This window comes from Mauremys reevesii, linkage group 5, assembly GCF_016161935.1.
Source record: "Mauremys reevesii isolate NIE-2019 linkage group 5, ASM1616193v1, whole genome shotgun sequence".
In the NCBI taxonomy this organism is placed as follows: Eukaryota; Metazoa; Chordata; order Testudines; family Geoemydidae; genus Mauremys; species Mauremys reevesii.
The window spans coordinates 56,468,092-56,489,171 of record NC_052627.1 but is presented as its reverse complement, the minus strand read 5'-3'; the positions used below and the strand labels follow the sequence as shown (position 1 = coordinate 56,489,171).

General features: G+C 47.3%; 1 protein-coding gene across 1 annotated transcript in view; it reads right to left on the bottom strand.

The window, feature by feature from the left end:
- Window positions 1-21,080, bottom strand: part of ARHGAP10 (Rho GTPase activating protein 10) — a 217,819-nt gene that overhangs the window by 8,644 nt on the left and 188,095 nt on the right. Inside the window, exons 21-22 of the mRNA XM_039541772.1 lie at window positions 11,613-11,753; window positions 5,235-5,326 (exon numbers count right to left, since the gene is read on the bottom strand). Of these exons, the coding sequence (XP_039397706.1) occupies window positions 5,235-5,326; window positions 11,613-11,753 (233 nt within the window). The remainder of the gene's footprint in view (window positions 1-5,234; window positions 5,327-11,612; window positions 11,754-21,080) is intronic.

The following is a 21,080-nucleotide window of genomic DNA, read 5'->3' as shown; positions in this document are numbered from 1 at the left end:
TACAAGTCACCACTCTGCTCTTTCCAAGTGAGCAAATTATTCTTAAGGTTACAGAGAAAACACAATAAAAACAAACAGACTTAAATGTTCTAGGGGTCACCCATCAGTCTTATGGGGCCCTACTAGGCCAAAGTCTTCCCAACCATTCTGCAAAGGCTGGAGGACCCCCAGGACAGAAGGTCTGGTCCATTGCCTGGATCAGAAAGGAGGCCACTAGTCAGTTCCAGCTCATCCTTTTATAGCAGTGGTTTTCAAGCAGGGGTCTGCAGACCATGTCTAAGGGGTCAGCAAAAGGCTGTTGTTACCATAGAAAGTGTTTTTCAATCTGTGGTCTATAGACCCCTCAGGGTTCACAGACTCTGTCTAAGTTTTCCGAAGGGGTCTGCACCTCCATTCAAAATGAAGAAAGATTGAAAAAACCACTGTTTTATACTAAAAGCCCTTTTTTTCTTACCTAGTCTCTGGAAAGCCCAGCCTGAACCAGTATACACAAACCACCCCCCGGGGTAGACCTTCTCTGGAATTGTTTAGTCCCAGTGATTCAGCTTCATCACCCCCATTGTCTTTTAGTTCCTGGGGGAGCTGTGGTTACCTTTCCCCCATGGAGTAGAACACAGTCATACATAAACCATTAATTAACTTAATACAATGGTCCCAAAAGATCACAGAATCAGAGGAATGTAGGGCTGCAAAAGACTTTTGAGAAGTCATCAGGTTCAGTACCTGTCCTGAGGCAGGACCACGTAAACCTAAACCATCCTTGACAAGTGTTTGTCCAACCTGTTCAGAAAAACTTCCAGTGATGGAGATTTCACAACCTCCCTCGGAAGCCCATTTCAAAGCTTTACTAACCTGATAGAAAGTTTTTCTTAATGTCTAGCCTAAATCTCCCTTGCTGCAGATTCAGCCCATTACTTCTTGTCCTACCTTCAGTGAGCATGAACAACAATTGATCAAAGTCTTCTTTATCACAGACTATTTGAAGAATTTATCAGGTGCCCCCTCAGTCTTCCCCCACCCAAGACTTAAGTATGCCCAGTTTTTTAACTTTTCCTCACAGGTCAGGTTTTCTAAATCTTTTATCATTTTTATTGATCTCCTTGGGACTCTTTCCAGTTTGTCCACATCTTTCCTAAGGTGTGACACCCAGAACTCGACACAACACTCCAACAGAGCCCTCACCAGTGCCCAGCTGAGCAGACAATTACCTCCTGTGTCTTACATATAACATTCCTGTTAATACAATACTAGCCTTTTTTGCAATTTCATATTCAGCTTGTGATCCACTATAATCCCCCAAATCCTTTTCTGTAGTATTACCACATAGCCAGTTATTCCCTATTTTGTAGTTGGCATCTGATTTTTCCTTCTTAAGTGCACTTGTCTTTATTGAATTTCATCTTGTTGAATTCAGACCAATTGTCCAATTTGTTAAGGTTGTTTTGAATTCTAATCCTGTTCTCCAAAGTGCTAGCAACCCCTCCCAGGTTGGTGTCATCTGCAAATTTTGTAAGTATATTCTTGACTCCAATACCAAAGTCATTAATGAAAAAATATTGATTAGTACCAGACCCTGGACTGACTCCTGTAAGACCATGCTAGATATGCCCGCCCAGTTTTACAGCAGAGTTGCGATATCTGTCACACAGTGCATATCAACTTTCTGACACTAGTAGTAAATGGAACAGCTGGGAATAAATTAGGAGGTACCAGGTATGTTGGCCAATGGAAGAATTTCCAGGCTCTTCTGGATCAGTGTGCCCCTTGTTCCAGCACACAGATGCCAGCATTTTGTACAAAATTTTCAGGGAATTAATTATGGAATAACTTGGGAGCTTCAAACTGCACAAAACTTGGGTGAGCATTTTGTTGAAAATAAGTTTGGGGTTTTTTTTCAATGTGACATCATGTATCAAGGTCTCATAACAGAGGCAGTTGTTGAGTACTCTTGCTATCATTTGATGATTTTCTAATAGCAGTGCATAGTACATTGCATTCATAGGGCAATAACTGCCAAATGTAACATTTAAAATCCTTCACAACAGCCCCTGCTTCCACGTCCCCCTACTCTCTGCTGTCCTTCTGGTGGGGAGAAGCCAGGCTGGCTACTCCTTCTCAGGCGTTTTTAGGGGTAAATGACATGTTCAGTCCCCTCCTAGATCTTCAAGATTTAAATAATAGCCCGTGCTAGCACAGGAAAAGCTCCCGTCAACTCAGTGTCCCTGGGACAGAAGCAGCTGATTGGAAGCCAGGATAGATTAACTAAATTTGGGATGCCCTGTACAAATCAGGATGGTTGGCAAGTACACCCTCAAATCTGTTTATGGACATCCATATTTACCTGTATATTTGTGTGCATGGACATATACCATCACTTGGCCCCACATAATGCATACTCACCCCTCATATACATATATTCACCATTCCTCCCTGCCCCCTCCCTCCAAAAATCCCTATCCTGCTCTAAATCCTGAGGTAAACTTGTAGGAAAATGATGTCTCAATGTAAAGCCCCATTAAATTTACAAAGCTAAGTATGTGAAAAGGAAGGTTCACATACAGCGATGCTTTTCTGTGCTGCCAAATAAGCATTTCTACACAACTGCAAGTGCCTCCTCACCTGAGCCTACAGCAAGGGTCGGCAACCTTTCAGAAGTGGTGTGCTGAGTCTTCATTTATTCACTTTAATTTAAGGTTTCGTGTGCCAGTAATACATTTTAATGTTTTTTAGAAGGTCTCTCTCTGTGTCTATATATTATATAACTAAACTAGCATTGTATTGTAAAATAAACAAGGTTTTCAAAATGTTTAAGAAGCTTCATTTAAAATTAAATTAAAATGTTGATCTTATGCCGCTGGCCCGCTCAGCCCACTGCTGGTCTGGGGTTGTGTTCACCTAGGCTGGCAGAGGGCTGAGCGGGGTCTGCAGCCGGGACCCCAGCTGGCAAGGGTCCGGCAGCCAGAACCCCAGAGCGGCAGCGGGCTGTGTGGGGCCGGCGCCTGGGACCCCAGACCGGCAGTGGGCTGAGCGGCTCAGCCCACTGCTGCTCAGGGGTTCCATCCACCGACTCCTGCCAGCCGAGATCCTGGCTGCTGGACCCGCTCAGTCCGCTGCCAGTCTGGGGTCCTGGCTCTGCCCACATACAGTGGGTACCTACCTTCTCCCTGGTTCTGGCCCATTCTCTTCCTCTCTCTGCACTGAGCTGAGGGTGGCAGTGCACTGAGCACAGGGCTGGGGGTGAAGGGTCTGGCCAGGAGCTAGAATGAGGGAGGGGGCTCAGGGTTAGGGCAGGAGGTTTGGCTGTGGGGCACTTACCTGGGCAGGTCCCATTTGGTGCTCAGGGTGGGGGTGGGGACGTGGGGGGTGCAAAAGTCAGGATGTGGGGGGTGCATGGTGTGGGAGGGCTGTGTATTTGGGGTGTGTGTGCAAGAGTCAGGGCAGAGGGCATGTGATGGGGGTGCAGGTGTCAGGGCGGGGGGAGGACTGGGTATGTGTGTGGATGTCAGGGCTGGGGTCGTGTGTGTGAGTGTGTGTGTGTGTGTGTGTGAAGGAGTCAAGCAGAGGCTGTGGGGGGGGGGGTCAGGGCAGGGGGCTGGAGGGGATATGCCCCTATTCCACCACCACCCATTCTCCAAGGCCCTGCCCCCACTTCTTCTCTGCCTCCGCCAGAAGCAGCGAGCACACTGACTCTGCTTCTTCCCGACCCCCTCCCTCACAAGGTCCATCAGCTGATCGCTGGCAGGGAGGGAGGGACAGAGAGGTGGAGGAGGGGCTGGAACCCAGCACACTACGGGAACAGGCAGGGTAGCCGGCAGGACCAAGCTTCTGCCCATAGGTGTGCGCAGCACATTTCATTAGGGTGTGCACCCAGGGAGCCCTGCCCTAGCCCCGCCCCCACCATGCCCTAGCCATGCCCCCATCCACTCCCTCCTACGTCCCACCCCCTGACTGCCCCCCTCAGAACCCCCAACCCCCCCCACTCCTTGTCCCCTGACTACTCCCTCCTGGGATTCTTGACCCTAACTGCCCCCCAGGACCCCACCCCCTATCTAAGCCTTCCTGCTCCTTGTCCCCTGACTGCCCCCTAGGATCCTACCCCCTACCTGTCCCCTGACTGCCCCAACCCTTATCCACACCCCCGCGACTCCCATGCCTATCCAACTGTTCCCCGCCCCCTGACAGGACCCCCAGAACTCCCGACCCATACAACCCCCCTTGCTCCCTGCCTGCCCCAACCCCCTCCACACCCCTGCCTCCTGACAGCCCCCCCCCGAACTCCTGACTCATCCAACCCCCCCCCCAGCTCCTTGTCCCCTGACCACCCGCTCCAGAGACCCCCCCACACCCTAACTGCCCTGTGGGAGTGCACGGTCCTGGCCCCCAGAGCGCTGCGTGCGCAGCGACATGACTCCAGGGGAGGGGGAAGCGTGTCTGCCTCCCCGCGGAGCCAAACACTGCCCCGCGGGAGCGCGCAGCCCTGGCCCCCAGAGCACAGCGCGTGTGGTGACATTGCTCCAGGGGAGGGGCAGGCAGCTTGCTGTGCTTGACCAGGTGCTCCAGCCCGGGAGCGCAGACCCTGCGGCTTGCTGCGCCAGGAGAGTGGGGCCATTTGCCCACCCCTGCATTAGGTTGTGCCTGGGCACACCCTGCACACCCCATGCGCACGCTTATGTTTCTGCCCCCTGCCCCCGCAGGGGGAGCGGAGGGTGGAGAAGAGCAGGCTGGGCCAGGCTTGGCAGGATTTTTAATGGCTCGCTGCTGCCTGCTAGGACTCCAGCAGGCAGCAGCGTGCCATTAAAAATCGTCGTGTGCCATCTTTGGTTGCCGACCCCTGGCCTAGAGTATCATCACCATAATGCACTAATACATGCCCAATAAAATGTGTATCAACATGCCAGAAATCCATTAGGTCCCGGGCTATTTGTATTCAGCCACCTTGGCATGTCACTAATGCGGGGGAGGGATAGCTCAGTGGTTTGAGCATTGGCCTGCTAAACCCAGGGTTGAGAGTTCAATCCTTGAGGGGGCCACTTAGGGATCTGGGGCAAAAATCAGTACTTGGTCCTGCTAGTGAAGGCAGGGGGCTGGAACTGATGATCTTTCAAGGTCCCTTCCAGTTCTAGGAAATTGGTATATCTCCAAATTATTATATAGTTATGATTGTATTTTTGTCTGAGGCCATTTAGGACGATTTTCAGTTTGCTTGTTTTAACATTTATGTGTAGAGTACTTACCATCTTCAAAAACTGCTCCTATTTGAAAAGATAATTCAGAGCTATGTTCTGCCTCACAAGGATACACTGCTCTTGCTCTTCTGTTGAGAACACTGAAAGTGGGACAGAAAATGAAATATGCTTATCAATGGATGGAAAAAACAAATATCCATTTACAACACATTTGGGGCCCAATTTCAGAACTTAAAAAGCACAGAATTTAATGTGCACAATTGCATGTTCCTAATTTGCACACACAAACAGCACAATTTCATTTCACAGCTTGCCATTTGAACTTGTGCATAGCCAGTTTGTACATGTAATCATAGCTCTGCACACACACTTGTGAATATCTCACTTTTAAAAACAAACTATGTAAAACACTGCCCAAGGAAATCAGCAATGAAACAAACATGGGGTAAAGGATACAGTACTTAATTTTAAAATAATAATCTTTAGATATTGAGACCCATTTCTTCAGTCAACTTCAACTTCACGTTTTCAGTCTTCCTGTATGCAGTCCTGTATTTGAATTGTTCTTGTACTTTCTTATCATACAACAGTCGAAAAAACCACAGAACATGTTCTGTCCTAAGTAAAATTTTGGACAGTATTCTAGAAATGTATTTAAGAGGTTTGATAATGAAATATCACTGCAAATTTTTTCAGGATAACTATGCACTTCTGAAGCTACCATGACCAGAAATCTTAGAGCTTTTTTGGCTTGTCTTATTTAAAAATACTTTCTTGAGTAAATAGTAACTGGATACTTTACAATGCATTATTTTGACAAAGCACCACATTATTAATTCATCATTTGTTGAGTCCTCACAGCAAAAAAACTGTACAGAAATATTGGAAGAAACTGTCCCTGCCCCAGTGAACTTGCAGTCAAAAGGACAATACAGCTGTAGCACAGTGTAACAAGTGGCCAGAAACAGAATTTATGATAAAGTGATGCAGAGGATTTGTTAGTATGTCTGACTGCTTTCCTTAGCAATGTAAGTAGTACAGCAGTCCTTTGTTTGTAGGGGTAATGCAGATGGGCTTCACAGAAGAGATAGGTTTTAAGAAGGAAAAGATGAGATGATAGAGGCCTAGGGTGACCAGATGTCCCGTTTTTAAAGGGACATTCCCGTTTTGGGGGACTTTTTCTTATATAGGCACCTATAACTCCCCACCTCCTGTCCCTTTTTTTCACAGTTGCTATCTGGTAACCTTATAGAGTCCTAGTGCATCCTGGGCAGAAGGCAGAGAGAAAACAAAGGCGGCGGCAAAATGATGAGAGTGGGAGGGGAGAGAGGGAGCGAAAGGAGTGAGGAGAAAAAGATGATATTAGAGACCTGGACAGTGGAAGAGTTATGCAGAGTCTTGAAGGCAAGGACATGAAGCTTGAATTTGATATGGAAGGCAAAGGAATACAGCTGGAGGTGTGTTTTGATGAAGGGACCATTTACCTGTAATATAGTAAATTGTTGAGGAAAGCAGCAAATAAGATACATTATGAGCAAGAAAAAACGGTTACCTACCTTTTCGTAACTGTTGTTCTTCGAGATGTGTTGTTCATGTCCATTCCACATTAGGTGTGCACGCGCTGCACGCACGAGTGTCGGAAACTTTTCCCTTAGCGGCACCCATCGGGGCCCCCACCTGAGTGGCGCCACTGTATTGTGCATACATACCCCTGCTGGGCCGGCCCCCTCCAGGTCCTTCTTGCCGGCGACTCCAACAGAGGGGTAGCAGGGCGGGTGGTGGAATGGACGTGAACAACACATCTCAAAGAATAACAGTTACGAAAAGGTAGGTAACAGTTTTTTCTTCTTTGAGTGCTTGTTCACGTCCATTCCACATTAGGTGAATCACAAGCTTACCTTTGGAGGAGGGTAGGAGTCACGGAGCAATTGATCGGAGGACCACCCCACCAACCGCCACATCCTCTCGGGCCTGCTGGTTGACCACGTAGTGGGTCGTAAAGGTATGCACCGACGACCAGGTGGCTGCTCTGCAGCTCTCCTGGACAGGGACCTGTGCCAGGAAAGCCGCTTAAGCTGCTTGCGCCCTGGTCAAGTGGGCCATGACCGCTGGGGCTGGAACACCTGCAAGGTCATAACATGCCCGAATGCAGTCTGTAATCCAGGAGGAGATTCGCTGCACCGACACCAGGAGGCCTCTCATCCTTTCCGCCATGGCCACAAACAGCTGCATAGATTTACGAAAAGCATGCACTTTGTGAACACCCGTGGGGCTGTAGCTAGCCCAAACAGGAGAACTGTGAACTGTGAACTTGGTTCACAGTGAAGCGCAGGAATCGGTGATGCGCCGAGTGGATGGCGATATCAAAGTATGTGTCCTTCATGTTGAGGGCAGCGTACCAGTCCCCCGGATCCAGGGAAGGGATGATGGTGCCCAGAGAGACCATGCGGAACTGGGCCTTGACCAGGAACTTGTTGAGCCCACGCAGGTCCAGAATGGGACGAAGGCCTCCTTTGGCCTTGGGAATGAGGAAGTAGCGGGAGTAGAACCCTTTCCCTCTTAGGTCCTTTGGTACCAACTGTACCGCCCCCGCCTCTAGGAGCGTGCGAACCTCCTCTTCCAGGAGGTGCTCATGAGAAGGGCCCCTGAAGAGGGATGGGGAAGGGGGATGGGAGGTAGGCAGGGAGGAGAACTGCAGCCCGTAACCCCTTTGCACCGTGTGTAACACTCAGCGGTCCGACGTAATACTGGACCACGTATGGGAGAAGCGGGACAGGCAGTCCAGGAAACAAGGGGACGGATCTGGTGGTTGGTCTGGTATGCTGTTCTCGAGCACACCTTCAAAAGCCTGGTTTAGGGCCTTGGTTCCAGCCTGGCCTATTGGAGCTATTGTTGTTATTATTGTGCCGCCTCCTGTTATCCCCATTTGCCTGCGGTAGGGCTCCTGCCTAGGACAAGGTTGGTAGTGACACTGAGGAGGCGGCTGCGGCTTGAAGGGCTTTCTTTGGGTCGCCGGGGTGTGCATACCCAGCGACTTGAGTGTGGCCCTCAAGTCCTTGAGGCTATGCAGCTTTGCATCTGTCTGGTCCGAAAAGAGCCCGGACCCTTCGAGGGGGAGGTCCTGGAGCGAGTTCTGGGCCTCAGGTGGCAGACCTGACTCCTGCAGCCACGCCGAGCGTCGCATGATCATGCCAGACGTGATTGTCCTAGCTGCCGCGTCCGCCGAATCCAAGGACACCTGGAGAGAGGTCTTCACTATGGTCTTGCCTTCGTCCACCAGCGCCGTAAACTCCTGCTGGGAACTCTGTGGGAGGCTGTCCTTAAACTTCCTCGCTGCCGCCCAGGAGTTGAAGTTATGTCTGTTGAGGATGGCCTGTTGGTTAGCAATCCTCAACTGGAGGCCTCCTGAGGAATACACCTTCCTGCCAAACAGGTCCAGGCGCTTCGCTTCCTTGGCTTAGGGGCTGGGACCTACTGCCCATGGCATTGTCTCGTTTACTGCCTAGACTACCAGGGAACATGGGCTTGGGTAGCAAAACAAGAATTCGTACCCCTTGCATTCCACACCTTTGGCTATTGGAGGGCTGGAGGCTGGGGTCTGCCATCTAGTCTTGTAGTTCGATTGTATGGTATTAATGAGTGGAAGCGCTATTCTGCATGGACTCTCTGGGCTCAGGATGTCCACCATGGGTTCCTCCTGCTCCACCGTCTCCTCGGCCTGTAACCCTAAGTTATGAGCAACCTTACACAGCAGCTCTGCGGTCTATTGGAGGTCCTGATACCACTGTGCCTGCCACCACTTCATCCGGGGATGACGAGGTGGTCAGCAGCTGCTCAGCTTCCTCCTGCTGGTCCCTTTGGTCCCCCTCCCCAAAAGGAGGGGCTTCCAGCTCGGGCCCAGACAGCTGGCCCTGGGGTGGCACTGGACTCAGTGCCGGTTTCTCCAGTCTCTCGCTCGGCGATGGCGCAGGCGAAGGTCTGGACACCATAGCTTCCCGCACGGAGGAGTGTCGGTGCAGGAACCGGGACTGGTGCACCGAGTAGCTGGCCCTGGAGGAGCCCCTTGCTGCCAGTGTTAGGCCCAACGGGTCCAGAAGGGCCAGTGTCCTGGCGGTCCCCACTGGGGCTGCCACCCAGCCAGGTGTTCTCTGCTGTCCGGTGCCTGGTGCGGGTAACTGTATTGGCCCAAGTCAGCGCTGGACTCCGGCGACACCAAGCGCGAAGGCTACGGTGGTGCCGTCGATCTGTTCTCACAGGAGGTTGACGAGCGGCTTCTTGCCAATTGGGACTGGGACCGGTGTCAGTGATCTCGAGACCTGGCCTGGGACCGGGACTTCCGGAAGCCTAGGGCAATGGTCGGCTCACCTTCTCCTGGTGCTGGTTTCTGGAGGGTGTCGGAGAGCGTCGGGTCCCTTGCACTAACCCCGTGCACTGACTCACCTCTGGTACCGAGGCTCCCCTCTGCGTCTGGGGTAACAGAGTCCACAAACATGACGCTCAACTTGGACCAACGCCGGCAGCGATGCCGGGAGGGTGTCCTCGAATGGTGTACCATTGCCGGCTTTCCCCTCGATGGCACCGTGGGCCCAGGTGCTGGAGGCATCTCCCTGATTGGGAGGAGGCTCACCGCCGACAACCCGATGAGTTCCTTTGCCGCCTCAAAGGCGTGGAGGGCTGATCCATTATTCTCTCGAGCCCATCGTCCTCACTGAGTTCACTTATGACTGGACTCATAAGGTGCTGGCAACGGTACAAAGTCCATCCCACTCTTTCCGGTGCCCGGGCCCTTAGATGGCGCTGGTCTCCTTTGCAGGGAATGTCCGCGCCCTTCTTTTGGTTTGGCCTTGGGTCGCACCGGGGAGGATGAGCGGTGCCGGGGCCTACTTTTCTCCAGGGGCAACGGCTTGCAGTGCTTGTCGGGCACCGGGTCTCTTGATGACTCCAGGGCACGCCACACCGAGGAGGATGGAGCCAGCGTCAGGCGCTCTGGGCCCGATGGCTTCAGTGCTGCTTTTATCAACAACTGCTTCAAGCAAAAGTCTCTCTCTTTCTTTGTTCTAGGTTTAAACATCTTGCAAATCTTACACCTTTCTGTTTGGTGTGCTTCCCCCAGGCAACATAGACAGGAGTCGTGGGGGTCACTAACCAGCATGGGCTTGTGGCACGTGACGCAAGCCTTAAACCCCTGGGCCTGCGGCACACCCCGCGGCCCGTGCTGGAAGCGTCCAAGCACCTAATCTATAAAGTGTCCGCAACAGTAGAATGCTAATGAACTGATAGCAGCTAAGTACTCTAAAGTTAAGGGACTGCTTCTCATACGAGAGCAAGAGGTTATTCCAACGCCGCCACGGATGGTAAGAAGGAACTGGAGGGGGTCGGGCCAGCGGGGATATATATGCACGACGCAGTGGCGCCACTCAGGGAAAAGTTTCCCCAGGCTCGTGCATGCGGCGCATGCACACCTAATGTGGAATGGACGTGAACAAGCACTCGAAGAAGTAGTAAAAGTCCACTCAAGACAATTTACAGTGTTGGCATCATTCCCCAAGCAGTTATAACTACCACCTTGAGCAGCATGAGGCACCTCTCTGCTTGCAAATGGCTACATTCTTGAATTTGTGGTGGTTTCTGTATTACAATGGTTTTCAACCTTTCGTCATGTGTAGACTCCTACACATTTTTGAAGAGAGGTGCAGACCCCGTTGGAAATCATCGACATAGTCTGCGGACCCCCCAGATGTCCGCAGAGCACAGGTTGAAAACCACTGTTCTATGGTGTCAAATATCAACGGGTAGCCATGTTAGTCTATATCCACAAAAACAACAAGGAGTCCGGTGGCACCTTAAAGACTAATGGATGTATTTGGTCATAAGCTTTTGTGGGTAAAAACCCACCTCTTCAGATGCATTCTTCTCCACCGGACTCCTCACTGTTCTATGGTCATGACGACCCTTCTCCTTAGACATAGTCTGCGGACCCCCAGATTGAAAGTCACTGCTGTATTACAGTAGAACCTCAAAGTTACAAACATCTCGGGAATGGAGGTTGTTTGTAACTCTGAAATGTTCACAACTCTGAACAAAACATAGTTGTTCTTTCAACAGTTTACAACTGAACAGTGGATTTAATACAGCTTTGAAATTTCATTATGCAAAAGAAAAATGCTGCTTTTCCTTTGGGTTTGTTTTTTTTTTTAGTAGTTTATGCTTAACACAGCACTGTACTTGCTTTTGGGGAGGGGGTGTCTCTGCTGCTGCCTTATTGTGTATTTCCAGTTCGAAATGAGGTGTGTGGTTGACTGGTCAGTTCCTAACTCTGAGGTTCTATTGTACATTAAGACCCAAGTTTGTTTTTTTCCTTAGGACAATGATAGAGAGAGAAGGAAGTAAAGAAAACATCAACAAAAATTGAAGTGTATATTGTACCTTTCAGCTGGTCTGTCATTCCCTGTGGCAGAGGTCGGGAAGGGGAAAGATGATGGTGCTGGGGTTTTGGTAGTTGAGGTAGGTGTTGTGGTGGACTGTGTATTCAACCATGAGACCATCGATGAACGAATCTGACTGGGGCTAAGGGAAGAAATTTTTCAGAGCTGCATTAATAACTTGCATGCAATTCTCTTTCACATCAGAAACATTCCATGTGGGACTCTGTGACTACAGAGACTACTGAACTCCTTAAAACTCAAGATTAGTGGGGTCGCTGAACTGATTTTCCAGCAATGGTTCTGAATTTCCTGACAAAGTATTTCTCCTACATGTCCTATATCCCAGGACAAAGACATCTCTCAAACTGATGATATACTCAATAAAAATGCAAACATTTCCAATTCCTTATGTAATAAAGGCAGATACAATGGAACCACATCTTGCAGGCTATTATTTGAGCTGCCACTACCTACGCCTTTACAAGTTTTGACAAATCTATTTTAAGATCTTTTCAGTACTGCACTAAGCCATGTGCGGTTGGAGGCTTTCAAAAGAGGTTGCAGCTATTACAATGGTGGGATCATGATGCTGGCTCTCAGCACTAGTGTCACATTTGAGCACGGCATGGGCCTTCATGGTCTCTGTCAGGGGTTGTGGAGATGTCAAGAGAACAAAGCCTCTCCCAACGGTGATATTGTAACAATGCTCACTGTGATGCTTCTGGACTGAGATCCAGAGGCCACACAACCTGGGCAGTTTGTTGAAGATTCAGACCAACCAGAATCTTTGGAAAATGGAAACTTGTATACTTATGAGTCACAACGAAGTTTTGCACAGAAAGACAAAGTGTAAAGAAACCCAAACTTTTTTCATAACCTTATTTGCTGAACATAAACAACGTGCTCATCTGTGAACAGAGCTGATGAGAAGTCCCAATGACTTTACCATCCAAGAATATTATATATTGTGTGCGCGCATGTCTGGGTGCACACATGCCAGGAAGGAGGAATTTCATATGTTAAAAAAACTAAAAGACACAAAAATCTGAAGTTTCTCCCTAGTTTGAATATCATTTCAGGACACACAAAAAAGGCCCAGTGGTTAAAAAAAAATGAACATCCGTTTCTTTTTTTGGACTAAAGGTGCTGAAGTGCAAGCAACACCCATGTAAAAACACAGTTCAAATGACAAACATGTTAGTAACATTCATTCAGGCATCATCACCAATCATCCTGGAGGGCTAACTATGCTAGTCTGACTACATTACTGGTTACGTAAGGCGCAGACTTGTACATGCCTGAAAATATTAAGGCCCCGATTCGCACACTTCAATAGCTCAATGGTGATTTACATCAGCTGAGGGTCTTAAAGTATGTTTGTATTTAAATAAGCCCAACATTTAAAAACATCATATTGATTGTTTTTATTTACTTTTAACATTTCCCACTTTAAAACCAGTGCCAGGCTGATTTCTGAAACCCATATGAAGTATAGAGAAAGGGGAAAAAAATATTCTGGGTTTGTTTACTCTATTGCCAAAATTAAAGTATGTCAGCACTCACTTAAACCACTACAAGTAGCAACCACCAACAGTTCGAGGATGTTCTACCAAATGAAGTGCCTTCTAGAATTGCAGATCAGATTTGGCATCCTTGGCTCTCGACCAGTGAATAATAAACACATTCATTCATGAATATTTGGTTTAAAAAACAAAACAAAAAACCCATACCAAATGTATTACTTTATTTCTAATAATTTGACCAGTGAAAAACAACTAGTTTTGTGTGTGCGTGAGAGAGAGGGATCAGGTGGAGGGGTTAGAAACAAAACTTACATTTTTTTACTAAAAATCTCTCATCCAGAAACATAATTCACAAGGACGCACACAACATAAAAGATGGGTTCCCTTTGAGTGTTGGCGGGGTGGGGGTGGAGAGAGGATGTGTCTGGAGAGGGGTAGGGGAGAAATGAAATGCTCAGATCAATATGTATGTCTCATGTTATGTGAATTACACTACTGATCATCTTGTGTAGTATCAACCAATAAGAATGCACTGCCCCTCACCTGAGGCACAGTGTAAAACTGAATACAAATGAAGATACATTCTCTGCGAGCCTAATGTAAATCCCCTATTTCCAGTGGAAAAACCTTTAGTACTGCAGGCACCTCTGAGCTCTGTGCTACTCCCTCCCCCACTTTTTGATGTATTCTCTTAATACGATTCAGCTGTAGAGAAAGCACTGCGGTACTGCTCTTGAATTCGCCTGTCAGTTTCAGCTTGTGGTTACAGATCAAGCGTTCATGGTCTATGACGCAGCAATGAAAAACCCTATTTCTGAACATAACATGGTGAAACAATCACTAATAACAAAAATATGAAGCAGCCACCTGACCTACTTGTATTTTGGATTTTCTTTATTTACTATACTTGACTACCTAAAGAACCAGTGATTTTATTCTATTTTTTAACAGAAGTTTTTACTCAATACAAAAAAATCTTCCAAATGCTGTGCTGCACAAGCCCACTACTGTAGGATTTTTTAAAAAAAGGATATTTGTGATAAAGTTATTTACATAAAAAGATATTTAAAGATAAAGTCGTAAGAAAAGCCTTGCTTACCAAGATGATAATAAAAACCTACTAGTATATCTTATCTCAAATTTAAGGCAGTCTGTTAAAGAAATCCACTCGCCTAAAGGCTGAAATGAATGCAATGCGTTTCCTGTGGAAAAAAACCCTGACACAATCATCTCTCTTTGAGAAGAAATGTTATTGTCTGGTATAGAGAATCGGGGGGGGGGGGTGCCTTACTGAAAATAAGCTAGAGATTTCATACTGATATTCAGAAACAAACTCCTGAAAACAAGATTTTACTGGATGTTTATCTGGCTGGTTCCTAAGGTAACACAGCTACTGAGGAGCCTCTTATCTTGAGAGCAAGCAAGAGAGAAAGCCTGTGAAAAGAATCTACACTCTAACTTTTTAGAAAACAAGTTTATTTCATAGAAGGGTTTGGCAGCCCTGTGTCTGTCATATCACACTATATTACTCACACAAAACCCTGTGAAAGTGCTTTTAAAATGGTTTATTACAATATGACAGGTATCAAAAGGTATTGGCTATTTCTGATTCAATATGCCATCCAATATTCTCCAGCACCAGACAACACACTCCATGCATATTAAACTTTCTTGCTGTATGAAAGCTCAGACTTTTTTTTTTTTTTTTTGGGGGGGGGGGGAGATACACTGCTGGATGCAGTTTCTACTGTTGGACTGTTGTAGTTTGAGCCAGAGCAAGAGACAGCATCCAAAGGGCTTAAGAAAAAGACCCACCACCACTCGGAAGGAACGTGTACAGTACACAGAAAACGCATAAATCTTCTTCATTTGTATAGAAGTGGATCAGCCAACACTGGAACAGAGATTTCTTTAAACCTAGATTGTGAAGTCTCAGTGGAGCAGCTAACACATTAGTGCAATGATCTTTCATGCCAGTCTGGTACATCTAAAGCATACATCTACAACAGCTGTCCTAGGGTAAAGCATTTTAAAATTATAATTTAGTTAGAACAAAATAAAGTATATGTATATCTGTATGCTACAGCTAACCGCTGACCAAAGGCTGTTCCTCTTCCAGAAATCAAGAGTAATTGTACTCCCTGGATTGAAAAGAGCTGCTGTAAGAGAAAGAGGAAAATAGTCTGCAATGCATAGCACATTATTTTATAATGCTCCCTCTCGTAACATATATACCATTTATCTCATATAATATGACACAGTGATTCTAGTGCAGTGTTTCTAGCTGTCTAACCCACTTTTGAAGACGGTCTAGGCGATAGCCAACCCTGTTTCTTGTAGGAAACACATGACGTCAGAGTCAAGTTAAATCGTGCCTGTTTCAATGGAGTTGCAAAAATGGTGGGCATTACTGCCCTTGTACCACAAAAGGCAGAATTAAAACAAGTGCCAAATACCCACACACACCTCCAAAAACTGCAGTAACTGAGTGGGTGACAGTGATGAAACAATAGCAGGCTACAAAAATGAGCACAACTAGTGCGTATGATTTCTGTATAATTGGATCATGTCTTTTTTAAAGCTGTTTAAATGTGTTCTTCCTCTAAAATAACTTAAAGACCTCAGATAATCACACAGAAGGAACATAACAAGGTTCAAGACTGTCATTAAAGTCACCTGCCACCTGTACAGAGATTGTGAATTTGTATCACCACCCAAAGCTACAGAAAGGAATCACTTCAGTTTTCCAGGGAGATAAGCTGACTGATTGTAGACATAACAAGGCTGATGCGAATTCATTTGGTAGTCAGACAAATAGGAGTAATTATCTCCAAGACTTTTGTTGTGTTCAGGACATTGCTATTTCCTCCTTCTCCTGCCTTCTGACAGCTCCTTTGACACTGGTTTTCCTCTTCAGGATTTCAGCCATCCTGAGATTTACTGTTGCTTTGCTTTTATCATTAGTTTCCTCACCCACTGCTCACAGACATCCAGAAAGGCACTCTGTGATGATTTGGGGAATCTGTCTATGGACATCTTATGAATTCTGATCTATTTTATGAGCTCTATGTATAACTCTAACTCTCGTTATGTAATAAACTAACCACGAGCTGACAAGGACCCTGTCATATATCACATGCCCCTGTCTAGGAGAAGCTATAGACAAACAAAAGAAGTTGTTAGCATTCTAATGACTGTTCTCTGGCAAGGCAATAAGTATACTAAGGTAAGGTGCCTGAGCTGGAAGAATCCAATTAATTCCAGGTGATCTCAGGCAGGGGAGTTTGGAGCAGTGGAATTTCCCCAGAAGAGAGAACAAACATGAGGTGTTAGTTCAGCCATTTAAAAACACAGAGATTAGATGAGTCAGGGAGAGGAAGCTGAAGAAAGAGAGAGGAACAAAATGAGACAGGATTTTGGAGGAATAAGGAACCTTTTTTCCTACCAAATCAGCAAAGAGGAGAAGGAAACTGCCTGCAGGAGAGAGGGAGACTCCATATTCTGATGAAACCATGAGGCTCCAGAACAAGGCTCTTGATCAGGGCTGAGATTCACTCAAAACACAAACAGTATGGTCAAATGTAGCCCTGGTCACTATTATACAAACTTCTTTTGTGCGTTTCAGAAGAGGCACACATATAATACAGTTTGTGTCTACTGTAATGCAGTCACATTGATAATATAATAGTGGTATTGTAATCTATATAAACTAAATATTTCCCATCATTCTGTTTAAATATGAATTTATAGTACCATAGGAAAGGAAACAATGATTCCACACTACTGTGGCTCTTTTGGGTAATGTTGACTACTAACTTGGCTCCTGAACCACCGAGGTTTGGGTATCACTACTGTGCAGTGCCTAGGACAAGAGGTCCCTGAACTGTAATACAAATAATTAGCAGCAGCAACAGTAGCTCTCTAGAACACTAAACAAACATTTAAGAGCTCTGTGCATTTTTTACAGTGTTCTTAAACATTTACTTCTTTAACAAGGCTGAATATTATTGTTATTCACCTTCATCTACAAAATCCCAAAGAGAGCATTTCCCTAGGCAACTCAGTACAGGAGCACTATTGCAAATGCAGCTCTCTTCAACCTTCAGCTGTGAGTGATTTCACATTCCTCTGTTTCAAATGATCACTGGATGAAACTAGGTGGCTGGCTGGCTCAGCTTTAGACTCTACACAACACAGAAAAAAGAAATCACATTGTGTCAGCTGTTCTTCTTCATTAAAGCAATAAAATATTTTGCACTTCTTCATGCCTTGTAGCCAAGGATTTCACCGGGCTTTAAAAAAACAACACACTGAAGCAGGAAAGTATCATCCTCATTTTAGGCATGAAGAAAACTGAGGTACTGAGCGATTAAGTGACAGGAGTCACACACGAAAGTCTGCTTCAAAACCAGGAATATCAAATAGATCCAATTATAATTTCTATGGCTTAAGTCACAAGACACTTCCCATCCAGTTTCAGAGGGGAAAAGACACATCACGAGGACAATTCCCTTTTCTGTGTGGAGTTATACGAGTTATAAATTTAAAAGGAAATACAAATTTAAAAGTATGTTAACAGTAATATTTTACGATTCAGACTAAAGATAGAGTTGGAGAAACAGCCTTTGCAATACCTGAATAGTGAGAAAGAACACAGTTTTTAAACAGAAGTATCTGGCCGTTTTAACTTAGAGCAACTGTGACAGTGCAGAGAATGAACACCTATGAGTTCCAAAGTGGGTGGGCACATCTGAAAGCCCCTCCCCCAGCCTAAAAGGAGGAGTGACTAAACACAGGGCTCAAATGATTTTGGGGGACATCTAATAAGAAAACAGGGACTGGTGTGAGGTCATAAGGCCATAAGCAGGGATCCTGAGGGGGACACCGAGCAGAGAACCCCAAACTGTGCCCACTGCTCCTCAAAGGTGTCTAGGGAGCCAGCGGACGTGGCTCAGACGAACAGGCCCAGATGTATGATCAAAGGGAGGAACGGAACGGACGCAGGCCCCACAGTTGTAGAGCACCTCCCCATCCAGCATCCTCAACTTGGTTTTATAAATGGCCATATTGGAAGAGGTTGATGAGAAGGTCTCATGACTTTGTGGGGCCACGGACAGGATGTGCATCGATCAGGAGGTGTGGGGAAAAGTGCAGCTGGAACCTAATAGAAGGTTCTGGAGGAGCCAGAAAAGGGGCTGCAACTTGGCGCACTCCAGGTAGCTGTGTGCCAGGCTTTCCCTCACGCCTCTGGAGCCCGGCCACGATATCTGGGGCCTGGCTCAGGATGCTGAGCCAGTGACAGAGCATGGACAGGACCAGCTGATTGAGCACCGGTGCCCTCCCCCACAGGGAAAGGCACCGTAGCGGTCCCATCCACCTCTGCAGCCGCTCAGCCAGTTCTCTGGCAGAGAGGGATGGGTGGAAGAAAGGTAAACACCCAGATAGAGCAGCAGACCTGGACTCCACTGAATGGCCTGAGGAACGAGTGGGAGGGAGCTTGCCTGTCACCCATCCCCAAACATTTGGCCAGAGCTCGACACAGGTGGAGGAGGCCACTGAGGAGATGGCTTAGCAGGCCTTCACCGGCAGCAGATCGCCTGGGCCCCAGACCCAAGGAGCACATCATCGGTGTATGCTGACAGGAACACCCACAATTCTAGTTTGCAGAGCACCAACCCCGTCAACCTCCTATGGAGGAGATGGGAGGAAAGGCTCAATGGCCACAGTGTACAGCTGGCCTGACAGCAGACAGCCCTGACACACTCATTGCCCGAAGCTGATGGGTCTGATCGGGTCCAGTTGAGCTTGACCAAACAGTCCAAAGAGGCGTAAAGCACCTGGAGGAAGCCCACAAAATGGGGCCCAAATATCTATCCCTTTCTTAATGATTCCCTACATTGTTAACTCTTTTGACTGCTGCTGCACACTGAAGCCTGGTCTACACTAGGCGTTTAAATCGGTTTTACGAGTGTAAAACCGATTTAACGCCACAACCGTCCACACTAGGAGGCACCTTATATCGATTTTAATGGCTCTTTAAATCGGTTTCTGTACTCCTGCCCGACGAGAGGAGTAGCGCTAATATCGGTATTAACATATCGGAATAGGGTTAGTGTGGCCGCAATCGACGGTATTGGCCTCCGGGAGCTATCCCACAGTGCACCACTGACCGCTCTGGACAGCATTCTCAACTCGGATGCACTGGCCAGGTAGACAGGAAAAGCCCCGGGAACTTTTGAAATTCATTTCCTGCTTCGACAGCGTGGAGAGCTCATCATCACAGGTGACCACGCACAGCTCATCAGCACAGTTAACAATGCAGTCTCCTGAGAATCGAAAAAGAGCCCCAGCATGGACCGCTCGGGAGGTAATGGATCTGATCGCTATGGGGAGATGATTCAGTGCTAACAGAACTGCGTTCCAAAAGACGAAATGAAAAAGTATTTGAAAGAATTTCTAAGGCTATGACTGCTAAAGGCCACAGCAGGGACTCCGTGCAGTGCAGAGTGAAAGTTAAGGAGCTCAGACAAGCCTACCAGAAAACCAAAGAAGCAAACGGAAGGTCCGGGGCAGGTCGAAAAACATGCCGCTTCTATGCTGAGCTGCATGCAATTTTAGGGGGCTGCGCCACAAGTACCCCACCCCTGACTGTGGATTCCGAGGTGGGGGTTGTAATCTCTGCCATGTCTGAGGATTATGCAGACGGGAAGATGAAGAGGAAGAAGAAGAGGAAGACCTCGCAGAGAGCACACAGCACTCCGTGACCCCCAGCAGCCAGGAGCTTTTTATCACCCTGACGGAATTACCCTGCTCCCAGCCCTCGCAAGCAACTATTGCAGAGAATGACGCCCTGGAAGGGAGCTCTGGTGAGTGTACCTTTGCAAATAGCAAACAGTGTTTTTTAAGCAAGCCTTTTTTAATGATTGATTTGCCCTGAGGACTTGGGATGCATTCGCAGACAGTATAGTTACTTAGAAAAGTTTGTTAACATGTCCGGGATTGAGAGGAAATCCTCCAGGGACATCTCGATGAAGCGCTCCTGTAGGTACTCCAGAAGCCTTTGCAGAAGGTTTCTGGGCAAGGCATCCTTGTTCTGCCCACCGTGGTAGGACACTTTACCATGCCATGCATGTAGCAAGTAATCAGGTATCATTGCGTGGCAAAGCATCGCAGCGTATGGTCCCGAGGACTGCTGGCATTCAAGAAGCATCCGCTCTTTATCTTGTTCTGTTATCCTCAGCAAAGTGATATCGTTCAGGATAACCTGGTTAAAAATCAGGAATTTAAGTAAGGGGGGTGGCCATTTTTCTACTGGGTTCGTGGAATGCAGCAGCTTAAAAAAAACACTTTCCTGCACGAAGCGGGGGGAGGGGAGGGGTGAAATGCCGATGATCTTTTCTGTTTGGTCACCGGCGAGGCGAGCTTCCCCAAGCTACCGGACAAGCAGTGGGTGGGGGGGAGGGGGAAGGTTGTTGATTAGCAGGGAGCTAGCGTGGTATTAGCCATGCGTTGGGGGGGGAGGGGTAAATCACTGAGACAGTGGCTTACCATGGCCGCATGCAAGCTGAATCCTGATGCCTGGACCTGTGTCTGTGAGATCTGTAACCCCAGAGATGCAAGCAGTCACTATTAAGATGAAAAATGCGACCTTGTAGGGAAATCACATGTGCTATGTAAGGTGAATAGTGCTTTTCACTGTGAAAGAGTATAACCATTGTTCTGTAAAATGTATCTTTCTAAATATTTATCTCCCTCATGCAGCTGCAAATTTTTCAAGCGTCCCTCCTCCATCCCAAAGGCTAGCACAGATAAGGCGGAGGAAAAAGAAGACGCGAGATGAGATGTTCTCAGATATTATGGAAGTTACACGCAATGAAAGAGCTCATCTGAATGAGTGGAAGGACGTGGTTTCAAATTACAGGAAAGAGGCCAGTGAACGTGAGGAC